Raw genomic sequence first — 12,953 nt, 5'->3', positions numbered from 1 at the left:
GATGGCCACCTTCTTACCGTGTCCTCACATGAAGAGAGAACGCTTGGTCTCTCTCTCTCTCTCTTTTTAAGATTTTATTTATTTATTTGAGAGAGAGAGAGCATGAGCAGGGGGGAGGGGCAGAGGGAGAGGGGGAAGCAGACTCCCCGCTGAGCAGGACCCTGAGATCATGACCTTAACCAACTGAGCCACCTGGGCGCCCCTCCCAATATGAATTCTTGACCAGGTGCTCTGGTGTCTCTTCTTACAAAGACACTAACCCCATCCTCAGGGCCCCACTCTCATGACCTCATCCAAACCTACTTAGCTCCCAAAGGTCCCACCTCTAAGGACCATCCCATCAGGGGTGCTAGTTTGAATGTTAGTGTCCCCTCCCCAATTTCTATATTGCCATCCTAATGCCTAATGTGATTGTATTAGGAGATGAGGCCTTTGGAAGTGTTTAGATCATGAGGATGGAGTGCCCATGAGTGGGATCAGTGCCCTTCTAAAAGAAGAGGCTGTGGAGAGCTCGCTAGCCTCCTTCTGCCATGCGAGAACACAGTAAGAAGACCGTAACCCGGAAGTGGGCCCTCACTTGACCATGCCGGCCCCTTGATCTCAGGTTTCCAGCCTCCACAACTGTGAGCAATAAACTTCTGTTGTTTATAAGCTACTCTGTGGCATTCTGTGATAGCAGCCAACATGGGCTAAGATGGGGGTTAGGCTTTTAACATACGAATTTTGGGGGAGACACAATTCAGTCCATGGTGCTGTTTATAATAGAAAACTCCCCATTTAACCCAAGAGGCTTAAATAAAATAGTAGTCTTTCTCTTAACCGAAAGATGTCTGGAGGCAGCCAGCGGGGCTGTCCCACTGTCCCGAGGGCGGGGCCCTCGACCTCATGCTCCAACTTGGCTTCTGGGCACTTTGCTGACCAACCGAAAATCAGGAATGAGGAACCGAGGCCGGAGCGTAGACAGGCATCTAGCAGTCTGAGGCCACACCACTTCCTCCAACACCCCCCAAAAAAGCTATCTTCATTCAGACTTCTGTCCTACATGCTACATTCCCGTAGAGGGGAAATAGATCGTAACAAAAAAGACTTTCCTTCATTTTAGCTTATGCGGTAATCTGGAGTTAAAATCAAATGCGTTAATGATTTATTGATATGTGATTTTTTGTTTGTTTGTTTTATAGGCAGAACTAGTCGGGTCTTTGGGTGGGATCTTCTACTTTCACTCCTTGTCACAGGTTGGGCTGCTTCTCATTGATCAAGGGAAGGTGAGTAACTTCGGACTGGGAAGAGAGACTTAAGTGACCTTTGCCCCAAGCCATGTTTTTGTTAAGACTCACACACTTGGATTTTCATATCTGAAATCCACCTAGCTCGTCATTCACCCATCCATCCATGTATGCATCTACCTAACTATTCATCTGTCCGTCCATCCATCCATCCGTCCACAACTATCCAACCACCCACCCACCTATCCAACCTACTTATCCATCCATCCATCCATCCATCCATCCATCCATCCATCCATCCATTTACCTACTTATCCAGCCATTCACCCACCCACCTGTGCACCTACCTACTCAGCCATTCACCCGTCTACCCACTCGCACACCCACCACCCTCCTCCCCCTTTCATTTGCTCATTCAGTCATGCGCTTGGCAATATTGAAGGTAGTGTCTAGGAGGTGCTAGGCCCTGCACTGAACGCTAGGGATGAAATACAAAGTGTGGTGTATGCATCGCTGACAACGCACAAGATTGTTTTAAATGCTTCATGTTGAACTCTGTTAATGATGATTTTCGTGGGTATTCGGAAAATCAGTACGTGACACCTGTGACCTCACAGATACCATGTAGAATAAGACTAAGTTAAGAAGAGGAGTCAGTCCATGTAAACTGCATTTGAAGAAAAAATATTAAGGCAGAAGAAGATTAAGCACAGGATTGCACCCTGGGTAGGCGGCATGTGCAGCTCTGGAGTTCAGGGGAGCCCCCGCTGTCAGGAAGCTTTGCGAGGTTGGGCTGACTTCCCGGCTGAAGCCCCACCCACCCTCTGACCAAGTGCTGGGTCGCATCCCCCGCCCAGAGCGCCCTCATTAGCATAGCCCCCCGCCCAGAGCGCCCTCATTAACATAAAGTGCCCGGGCCCTGCACCGCTCTGGAGTGACCGCAGAGTCCAGGGTTACCACCTAAGCGCGATTTCTCAGGCTGCCCACCCGCAATCCCACAGGCTTCGGCTGGCGGGTGTCCACACTTGGGGCGTGGGGGCGGGGGGAGGCGGGCAGATGCCCTGCAGGCTCCGCAGGCTCCCTCCCTGTAGTTTAGCTGCCTCAGTCACCGCCCTGCAGGGCCTGTTTCTCTGTTCCGTACTCAGTACTCAGTGCTTTTCTGCTCCTGGCCGCTGAGTGCCTGAAACTGCTGGAGCCTTTGGCTTGGGGCTCCCCCCGCAGTGAGCCGAGCCCCATGCCGGACCCAGTGGCGCTCCGCTGCTGTGGCTCACCACTTTCCCTGGCCTCACCTGCCAGCGATGGAAGGCTGACTCCCTCAGGGTTGGCGCGTTGCCTTGGTCGGCTTCTCTGCCACCCGGCAGCGCAGCCCCCGGCGGGCAGGGCACCAGAGGCAGCCGGTGTATGACACAGTGGGCCTGGGCGGGGACTGCGATGTGCACTCACAGGCTCAGCACGTTGTGCAGCTGGGCCTGCACCCCCCACCCCCCAACTTCCCCCACCCCCGTGTCCGGGAGGTGGCGGCGTCGGGGTCAAGCACCATCCATCCGGCCCTGAGCGCTGCGTCTCTGGCAGCCCAGACGGAGAGGGCAGGCTCCTCAGCCTCCCACTATGCACGTGGGGGGAGGAAGAGTTCTTTGTCTGGGGGCCATCCCGGGCACTGTGGGGTGTGGAGCAGCCCCCCCACACCATGCTGGGAGCACCCCCAGTCCTGACAGCTCCTCCTATCTCCCCCAGTGTTCCCTGGGGGGCAGGGCTGCCCCAAGCTGAGAACCACCGGCCAAGAGAATAAGGTTTGAAGGAAGTCTCTGCAGCAAAGCACGTGGACCCCTGCCACCACTGCCCCCGTGATTCCTCCCCCCAGATTCATTGGTCTTTTCCCCTCAGGCTAGGTTCAGCTACTCAGAACACCCCCTGAACACCAGTTTTGGGCTGCCCTTCGACTACAACGGGACCCTGGACATCCTCATCACCCCGGGCCAGAAAGGCATTCTGATCTTCTGGTTTCAGAAGAGCCTGTTGGTTTCCAGAAACTCAGGTGAGCCAGGCCGAGGCTCAGCGCTGCCCTGGGTGTCCCGTTCTGGGCGGGGAAAGCACCGCTGGTTTTTCTCTCCCCTGCCTCAAGCAGACTGGGACCAGCCTGTTCTCACTCGCGGTCCGGTCCTCGCTATGTCCATCTCTCCCCCTGCCCCCCACCCCGCCCCAGTTTCGTGTCCTCTGGAGTCCTTAGGACCACGTGGGCAGGTTCCGAAAGTCGCCCACCAGTCCCCTAGGGCAGAGCCCAAGCCTTCCCTCCAAGAACCACAAGCCTTGTTTTGGCGCCAAGGTCAGTGGCTCCAGGACATGGCTCGGGGCTGCCCACCTGGACTTCCCCTGGCCAGAGAGAACCCGGGAAATAGCACAGCACCTCCCGCTGGCCTAGCCGGCCTAGCCAAAGAATCCAAGAATCCGAGCAATGCCTGCCAGCCAGCAGGAGACAAGAAGCAGAAGGGGGCAGGGGCGGGGAGGGGAACTGTCAGGGACCCCTGGGCACAGGTGTGGCTGCAAGACCACGCACTATGCAGAACCAGTCAGGCCCCCTGACACCATGGATCCCCTCCCCTCCCCCCAGCGCAAGAGAAGGGCTCAGGGCTGGCCCGGCCATTTGGAGAGCTCCTTCGAGAAAGGAAGTTCTTATTCCTTGCACATGTTACCCATATCGTCAAAGGCATTCCATGTTCACGCCTCCAGCAGTGAGACAGCCTTTCTTGTGAACTCTGCAGCCAGATGTGCCGCAGTCCTGTCCCATGGGGGCATGCTGGGCTGGTTTTCTGGAACACAAGCACCTTCTGCACAGTCTCTACAGCCGTGCGCCTGGGTGCTGTTTTCCTTCACTCTGTATCATCCGAGTCCCTTACCAAGGGTTGGGGCGAGCGGCAGGGATTGCTCCATGTTTCAGCAGCGGGGGGTGGGGGGGTCCCTTTCCTCACGACTCTGCCCTGTCGTCTCACAGGTCAGCTCGTTTACCCCATCCATGTGCGAGAAGGACCCAACACCTTGTATTCTTCCATCTCTGAAGCCAACATCACCATTCACAGCGTTGCTGCCAGTGCGTGCCCGACTGATGCGTAGCTTTCTAGAAGGGCCTTCTACGGGGCTTACTAACCACCAACCCACTAGATCCAGTCCGGCCAAAACCGAACCAAACCAAGCTATACCTCAACCAAATGTGATTATCGCATATTCGGGAACAATTCCCGACATATATTTTTGTACCCTTTCACCATGAAGTAGAAGATGGGTTGGGTGTTCGCTTCCTAGGGCTGCTACAGGAAATGCCCACAAACTGGGGGGCTTAGAACGACAGACGGTTCTGAAATCAAGTGTCAGCAGGGCCCCCGGCTTGCAGATGGCTGTCTTCCCCCTGTGTCTCCACACATGCTCCCTCTGTGTGGCTGTGTCCAAATCCCCCCTTTTTACAAGGACACCAGTCATACTGGATTAGGACCCACCCCGATGACCTCATTTTAACTTAATCACCTAAAGACCTGATCTCCAAATACAGTCACCTTCTGAGGTCCTGGGGGTTAGCACTGCAACATATCTTTTTCAGAGGGGACACATTTCAACCCATAACAGATGGCATCTCAGGATTTCTTTGCTCCTTAATTGTCCTGCTGCTGTCCTGAAAGACGACCATTACCCGACTAATATTTCTCCTCACACAGCTCCCAAGTTGGAAACTTAGAGGCAAAGAGTGGGACACACTGGGGGGGGGGGTCACTTGGGTGCTGAGTCAGTATCTTCCCTATTCGCTGATCATCACATTACATCTTACCATCTGCGTCCCCGTAGCTGTTTAAAGTTGACTTAGAGTTACAGAAATTCGTGATATAAAATGCTCTAATAATTAAACCAGTGGTACATGGTCCTTTAAATTTTTTTTTTTTTTTTAATATTCCAAGTACAGTTAAAGTCCCTTGGGGCGCCTGGGTGGCTTAGTTGCTTAAGCATCCGACTCTTGATTTCGGCTCAGGTCATGATCTCAGGGTCGTGAGATCGAGCCCCGCATCAGGCTCCGTGCCGAATGTGAAGCCTGCTTGAGAGGCTCTCTCTCCCTCCTCCTCTGTACCCCCACCCCCACCCCTGCTCGCTCTCTGTCTCTTAAAATAATTATAATAAAAATGAAAAAAAATGAAGTCCCTCAGACCGGCTCCCTAAACCCAGGCCCCTCTTTGGCTTCCCGGAGGTACCACGGTTAGGAAGTTGGGGCAACAGTCAGTTGAAAGACGCACACCGTGGATCAATTACGGATCTGCCGAGAATGTCTAGCATCATCCACACAGGTCGTTTGCTTGTATGTAAGTGGCGTCCTGTCACTGTGTGAGTCCTTCTGCCCCCTGCCTCCTCCACTGCACCTCATTTTCTATTCCCTTGTGCTGAGAACACATAACAGGAGATCTGCCCTGTTAACAAATCGTGACATGCCCAGTGCAGTATTAACTATGGGCACGATGCACAGCAGAGCTCCGAAACGGACTCGTCCTGCATCCCTGAAACTCAAGCCCCCCCTTCCTCAACCTGGGGACACTCAGTGATGTCTGGGGACAACTGCGGTCATCTTGTCTGGGGGCGTGCTGCTGGCATCCAGTGGGTGGAGGCCCGGGATGTTGCTCAGCGCCCTACAAGGCACAGGACACCCCCTCACACACACTACAAAGAAGGATCTGGCTCCAAAACTCAGTAGAGCCAAGGTTGAGAAACCCTCAGCTAGGTTAATTCGCTCCTTGCTCTGCAAACACACCTCCGCTTTTCTACACCAGATGCTTTCCCCAAGTTTCAGCCCAAGCCTCGCTTTTTCTGAAAGCTTCCTTAATTTTCATTTTTCAAAGAGTAAAAATACGCAGGAGATAAGCCGACCCTTTCACAAAACCTTTTAGTGGTGTCCTGTGTTCCTTGGAACTTTGTGTCTGCGAAAGACCAGGAACAACCTCATTATGTCCATCTGTGGAGGACTGGTTTAGTCAGTTATGGTTCATCTGGGTATATTCATACACATGAAAGAAGACAGTTAGGCTTTTTTTCTTAAAAAACTTGAGGGGCTTCCAGAATATGATACCACGGATACAAACTACCAGAAAAGATGTTCCCTAAAACATTCAACCGGGGTTACCTAAGTCAGGGGTCAGCAAACCATGGCCCAAGGGCCAAATGAGGCCCCCACCTGTTTTTGTAAATAAAGTTTTATTGGAACAGAATCACACCCATTCATTTACAAGTTGCCCCTAACTGCTTTCAGAGTTAAACACTTGTGTTGGGGCGCCTGGGTGGCACAGCGCTTAAGCGTCTGCCTTCGGCTCAGGGCGTGATCCCGGCATTATGGGATCGAGCCCCACATCAGGCTCTTCTGCTATGAGCCTGCTTCTTCCTCTCCCACTCCCCCTGCTTGTGTTCCCTCTCTCGCTGGCTGTCTCTATCTCTGTGGAATAAATAAATAAAATCTTTAAAAAAAAACACTTGTGAACATATCACATGATCAGCAGAGCAGAAAATATCTACCATCTGGTCCTTTACAGAAGTTTGCTGACCCCTGGTCTATATGACGGAATCTGGGGTAATTTTTTGTAAACTTTTAATATTTTTAATATTTTCATCCATTGAAACAACCCTCAGTTGAATTTTGTTCTATCTTGTTTGGTTTTTCCTAGATGAATACGAGCTGGCGGTTTTAACTCAGGAGAACAATTTGTATTACGGCAGCCTGGGAATCCTGCCAAGTTCTCTGATCAAAGTAGGTAAAATCAAAGTAGTGTCATTACCCTGTCAGTGAAGAAATGGTACTTTTCTCAAACTTTTTTTTTTTTAAGAGAGCAAGCGGGGGGGGGGGGCAGGGGCTGACGGAGAGGGAGAGAGAATCTTAAGTAGGTTCCATGCTCAATGCAGATCCCAACATGGGACTTGATCTCACGACCCTGAGACCATGACCTGAGCCGAAATCCGGAGTTGGACGCTTAACCGCCTAAGCCACCCAGGTGCCCCGTTGTTTCAAACTTCTTATCCTTTTTTTGAAGGCCAGAAATTACTCTAGTTATTAAAATAGTCCTAGTATTTTAATAACAATAGCAATAATTTAATATTAATGTTAATATTGAATTAACATTAATATTAAAAATTTAATAGTAATAGTGATTTTACTAGTTATGACAATCACAACAACAGCAGCTAAAACTTACTGAGCACTCAGAATATGCCAGGTGCTGGTCTGAGGGTTTTCCGTCTGCACCTCATTTAATCCCAACCATCATCTTTTTTTTTTTTTTAAGATTTTATTTATTGGGGTGCCTGGGTGGCTCAGTCGTTGGGCGTCTGCCTTCGGCTCAGGTCATGATCCCGGGATCCCAGGGTTGGGCCCCACATCAGGCTCCCTGCTCAGCAGGGAGTCGTCTTCTCCCTCTCCCACTCCCCCTGCTTATGTTCCCTCTCTTGCTTTGTCTCTCTCTGACAAATTTGTCAGAGAGAGAGAGCATGAGCAGGGCAGAGAGGAGCAGAGGGAGAGGGAGAAGCAGGCTCCCCACAGAGCAAGGATTCCTGACTCGGGACCCAGTTGCAGGATCCCAGGATCATGACCTGAGCCAAAGGCAGATGCCCAACCGACTGAGCCACCCAGGCGTCCCAATCCCAAACAGCATCTTAAGAAGTGGAACCTTAGCGGGCCCTGGCTGGCTCAGTCGGAAAGTGTGTGACTCTTGATCTCGGGGTCGTGAGTTTGAGCCCAATCTCTTGGGCATAGAGATTACTAAAAATAAACAAATATAAACTTAAAAAAAAAACCAGAAAGAAAAGAAGTAGAGCTTTAAATTGTCCCCATTGGACAGATGGAAAAACTGAGGCACAGACAGGTAGGAAGTGGTGGTAGGGAGGGGTCATTTCACATTACCTTATACATCATGCCTGCCTGGCTCTATTTCATCCTCACCAAGCTCCAGGAAGGAGATCATAATGTCCAACTTTTACAAGGGAGGAAAAACTGAAGTTCAAGTTCCCCTCTTTCCTAAGGCCCTGTAACTCAGCAGCAGCCATGCCAGAAAAGTCCGCCAAGTGTGCTGATCCCTATGTCAGTGCTTTTGCTGTTTGGGCTGCAGGCACCATAGTTCCAGAAGGCTGCCCGGCATTGGAATAGGATAGGATGAGGAATAGGACTGTCTCCTTGAAGGCTTCGGGGTGACATTCTGACAACCAGGGCATTTTCTGGGTGAGGGTCTGTAGCTTCCGTCCCAACTCTCCAGAGCGGTCCAGGACCTGTGCATAAGTTTAGACTTCGTTCCCGCCTATCCTCTCTGGTGAGGAAAGACAGCGTTTCCATTTTTAATCACCAAGGAATGAATGAAGCTGGAAAGTAGGTATTTTTACAAAGTGTACTGGTGACTTTGGTTGTTTGTTTGTTTGTTTGTTTGTTTGGTCTACCTGCTTTAAATCTGAAGTGTAAGATAAAATTGGTGTCCTCAAAAAAGACTTAGAATGACCTGATCTCTGAAATCGCTTTCTGCTTAGTTTGCAGGCCAAAACATCTGGTCCCAAGAGGCAGCCCTGATGTTCACTGATGTGGGGAGAGTGGAAATACTGACCCCGCTCCCCGATTCGGTGTTTCCAGCTTTCGATTTCCAGAAGTGCCCCGTGAACATCCAGGCGATTCTCATGGATCCCCAACTCCGAGTTGACGTTTGCAAAGTATGTGATCACCACTGTTTGGATCAATGGTCCAGGCACTCTTCCTAAAAAAGACAAATCTCACAGACCCAGAGTTGGGCATTTGTCACCAGCCCCACACCCAAGAGCTCTAAGGAGGGTTGGAAATATGGGACGAACAGTTCCACTTCAATTTCACATAAACAACCAAATTTGGCAACCAGCCACCACTGCCCCCAAAGGCTGGCGCCCTCTCCTTATACGGGTTTCATGCCTCTTCTTTCAGATACAAACATACATCACTTTAGTAGACGCTCTTTGTAACCAGGAAGCCAGCCGAGAATAAAGCAACGACGCGCTTGCCAGGGCTGCTCCCTCCTCAAGGAGTCAAACGAACCGTCAGTGTTCTACAGGCTCTTAGGAGAGCTCTGGAGAGGGGTATTCGATTGGGCCCAAGGCTTCCACTAAGCCGTGGGGGTTGGCCTTGACCCCCCCCCCGCTATGTGGGCTGATCAAAGCGGGGGGGGGGTTATAGAAATATGGAAACATGGATGCATCAATTTTGATTCGTTATTCTGCGAGTAACAAAAAGTCTAAATCGAATGGGTTTAAGCTGCAAAAGCAACTGGTGGCTCATGCAGCCAAAAAGTCTGAAGGGGGAAGACCTCAGGCGAGGCTTGATTCAGTAACTCAGGTCATGCCAGCAAGGAGCAGGCTCCTGTCCATCTCTCCATTCTGCCTGCCCGGGGTGTTCCATGCTTCATCCTGAAGATCCATCCAGATGCCTCTGAGAGGCCCTGGATTCTCCTATCATGGCCTCGAGCTGGCAGGTGCAGACGGGCAGCCTCACACAGTATCCAGGCAAGAGAGAGAGCCTTTCATCAGAGTTCTGCGGAAGCCAAGAGACAGCCCCGCCCCTGCCAGTGTCTCCTGCACCTCATTGGCTCAGAGGGAATGCACGCCCACTCCCACACCAATCACATGGCTGGAGGTGAGCCAATGAGAGTCCACTCCTTCGGACAGTAACGAGGTCAGTCCACCAGGCCATCTGCCCAAGGATGTGCAAAGGGCCCGTCTGCCAAAGGAGACTGAGGATACCCTGGGGAAGAGGGACGAGCCGCTGGACAGAAGTAGTACAGTATCTTCTCGGGGCCCCTCCTGAAGCCACTCTCACAGACCCTGGCAATCACATGGTCAGAAGTGCAGGAGAATGCCATTTATTTTTAATTTTAAACTGTTCCCAGTTTTCTTGAGTTGTAACTATGTGTTTATTGAAATATGTTTATTGGCATTATAATACTGTATTCCCTTAAGGCGGACAGCACAATGGTTTGATGTATACATTGCAAAATGATCACAATTACTCTAGTTAACATCCATCACTTACGTAATTACAAATTGTGTTTTTCTAGTGATGAGAACTTCTACGATCTCCTCTCTTAGCGCTTCCAAACACGCACTGCAGTATTGTTAACTGTAGTCGCCACGCCGGACGTGACACCCCCGGGACCAATTTATCTTATAACTGAACGTTTGTACCTTTTGAACAACTTCACCCATTTTGCTCACCTCTACCCCCCACTGCCGGCAACCGCCAATCTGTTTTCAGTATCTATGAGTTTGGCTTTTTAATTTTTATTTTATTTTTTTTCAAGATTTTATTTATTTATTTGAGAGAGAGAGAGCACAAGCAAGGAGAGTAGCAGAGGGAGAAGCAGGCTCCCCACTGAGCAGGGAGCCCGATGCGGGACTCAATCCCAGGACCCTGAGATCATGACCTGAGCCGAAGGCAGATGCTTAACTGAGGAAGCCACCCAGGCATCCCCATATCACATATTTTAATCCATTCATCTGTTCATGGCCACTTAGGTTGTTTTCATATCTTGGCCACTGTGAAAAATGCTGCAATAAACATGGAGGCGACAATATCTCTTTAAGACGGTGATTTCATTTCCTATGGATACACACCCAGAAGTGGGATTGCTGGGTCGTAGGGTAGCTCTATTTTTAATTTTTTGAGGAACCCCTGTACTGTTTTCCAGCACCAATTTACATTCCCAGGGAAATGCCATCTCTGGGTCGGTCCTGTCCAGCAACCTCATCCCATCTCTCAATGCTCCGAAATCCACGGAATCAGAAATAAGGTCAGTGCTGTGCTCCGTGGAGCCCGGGCTGACTCGCTGTTATGTCTCTGCCAGGCCACTTCCCTTCTGAAGGGCCACAGAAAAATCACAGAAAGATTTTAGGGGGTCCATTTCCAAATGGCCTTTGAATCCATGCCCTTTAGTGATACGAGGGGAAAAGTATTTGTGTCATACACGGAGTATATCAATTGATGGAAATATCCTTTTGTGAAACGATGGTGCTGAGAGATGGGAGTGTTTTTTTCTTGTTTTCTTCACTTGCCACGATAAAATATCCATCCCCAGCTACGGGGATTTTCCTGTGGGCGCTTGAAATCCCATGTCTGGAAATTGCCAGTCTTAGACACACGTGGAGGAGAAAAGGAGAGAGGGTGAGAGCGAGCAGTAGTAAGGCTTTTGGGCAAATGTTTGGCCCCTTGAACTCTTCTGAGGAAGATGGCTGTGCCACTAGCGAGTAGTTCTCCCAAATCGCACAAAAACGACAACAAAAAACGAAACACCCAAAACAGCAACTACTGGCATAACGAAAATCCACGGATGATGGGGCGCCTGGCTGGCTCAGTCAAAAGAGCGTGAGACTCTTGGTCTTGGGGTTGAGTTCGAGCCCCACGTTGGGGTGTACAGCCTACTAAAACAAAAACAAAACTAAAACAAACACAAAAAAACCCATGGATGAAAGCTGGGACAACTGGTTGGATAATATGAGTCCTCAGGGATATAAATAAGTGGCTGAATAAATAAAAGGAGCGGAGACACATTCCATTCCCCCTGCAGAAGAACCTGAGTAATGTACCTACATAATCGCCCTCCCGGAGGAGAAGTTTAACCCCCCGCCTGAGGGTGGACTGGTCTTAGTCACAGGCTCACAGGGAACAGTCTGGAAAGGGTAGTGGAGAAACCTGGCAGGCACCATCGACATCGGTCAGTCCCGTAGCTAGGGCAGGATGTCCCAGGTTCTCTTGGTCGTTTCTCCACCCCAGACCTGGAATCAGCCACTTTTCCAAGAAGCAACTCATTGGCTACCTTCCTAGGATGGCAGGAAACCGGTCCGTCTCCTTGAAAATGGGGGAAATAAAAGGCAAGATGCAAACATTTATCCCATCTTCCCTTCCAACTGTTCTACTGGGTCAGCTACAAGTAGGAGGGGGAAAGTGTCTATAAAATTCTCCCAGCAAATTCGTGAAAACAAAATGATAGAATATCGTCTTGTGGCAACCCCACAGCAAAAAAGAGAGACAGCCAGTCCTAGGTGCTGCTGACGGAAGATCAACCACCTGTTGAGTCTTGTCATCGCGATCCAACCACCGGTCTACCAGAACCTCAGAGCCCAGAGGAACACGCCCGCCTGCGCCAGGAAAACCAGACTGGGGATCTACAGGTCCAGTGGCCTGGGCGCTTCAAAGATGAATAAAATGAAAAGAAGGGGATGAGGGGGAGCCTGGGGACTGAAAGAGACTTAGAACAAAGTTGGAAAATGGGCAGGACCAAGTCCCATCCCCTAGGAATGCTCACACGGCAAAAGTCAGGTAGGGGGGGCTCTTCTGGAGAGAGGAGGGCCTGCAATGGGGTGACGGGGTGGACCTCGAGCGTCTTCTGGGGGCTGCAGGATCTAGCGGGGAAGACAGTGGCATGAGTGACAGACTGGAAAGTTCCATCCCTAGGGGAGACCACGGAAGGCCTCCCACCTGCTTGCCAGTTCTGCTTTGGCAACAGGAGCTTGGTTTAATTCATGGATCTATTTGGCGTTTCCACCTAGGCCGAACTTCTGCAAGGAGACTTTGACAACAAAATGTACAGCATTGATATGAACAGCAAATTGGAGCTGACCGCTCTGATGATACCGCGGCCAGGCATGTCCCTGGTCCCACTGGTAAGGCCACCTCCTGCATTTGACAGGCGCTCCTGAGACGGGGCGCTCCCC

At 50.7% G+C, this 12,953-nt stretch overlaps 1 protein-coding gene across 2 annotated transcripts in view; it reads left to right on the top strand.

Moving 5' to 3' along the window:
- The window catches only part of CATSPERD (catsper channel auxiliary subunit delta), a 47,684-nt gene that overhangs the window by 17,533 nt on the left and 17,198 nt on the right, over positions 1–12,953 (top strand). For both annotated transcript variants that reach the window (XM_087867358.1, XM_087867360.1), the window contains 6 exons: positions 1,182–1,265; positions 3,111–3,261; positions 4,216–4,311; positions 6,911–6,993; positions 8,754–8,930; positions 12,789–12,902. In XM_087867358.1, the coding sequence (XP_087723484.1) occupies positions 1,182–1,265; positions 3,111–3,261; positions 4,216–4,311; positions 6,911–6,993; positions 8,754–8,930; positions 12,789–12,902 (705 nt within the window). The remainder of the gene's footprint in view (positions 1–1,181; positions 1,266–3,110; positions 3,262–4,215; positions 4,312–6,910; positions 6,994–8,753; positions 8,931–12,788; positions 12,903–12,953) is intronic.

The sequence above is a fragment of the Ursus americanus genome, chromosome 14 (genome assembly GCF_024610735.1).
Source record: "Ursus americanus isolate L20-20 chromosome 14, mUrsAme1.1.p, whole genome shotgun sequence".
NCBI lineage: Eukaryota > Metazoa > Chordata > Mammalia > Carnivora > Ursidae > Ursus > Ursus americanus.
Note: the sequence above shows the minus strand (reverse complement) of the source record. Positions and strands in the feature narration are given on the sequence as shown.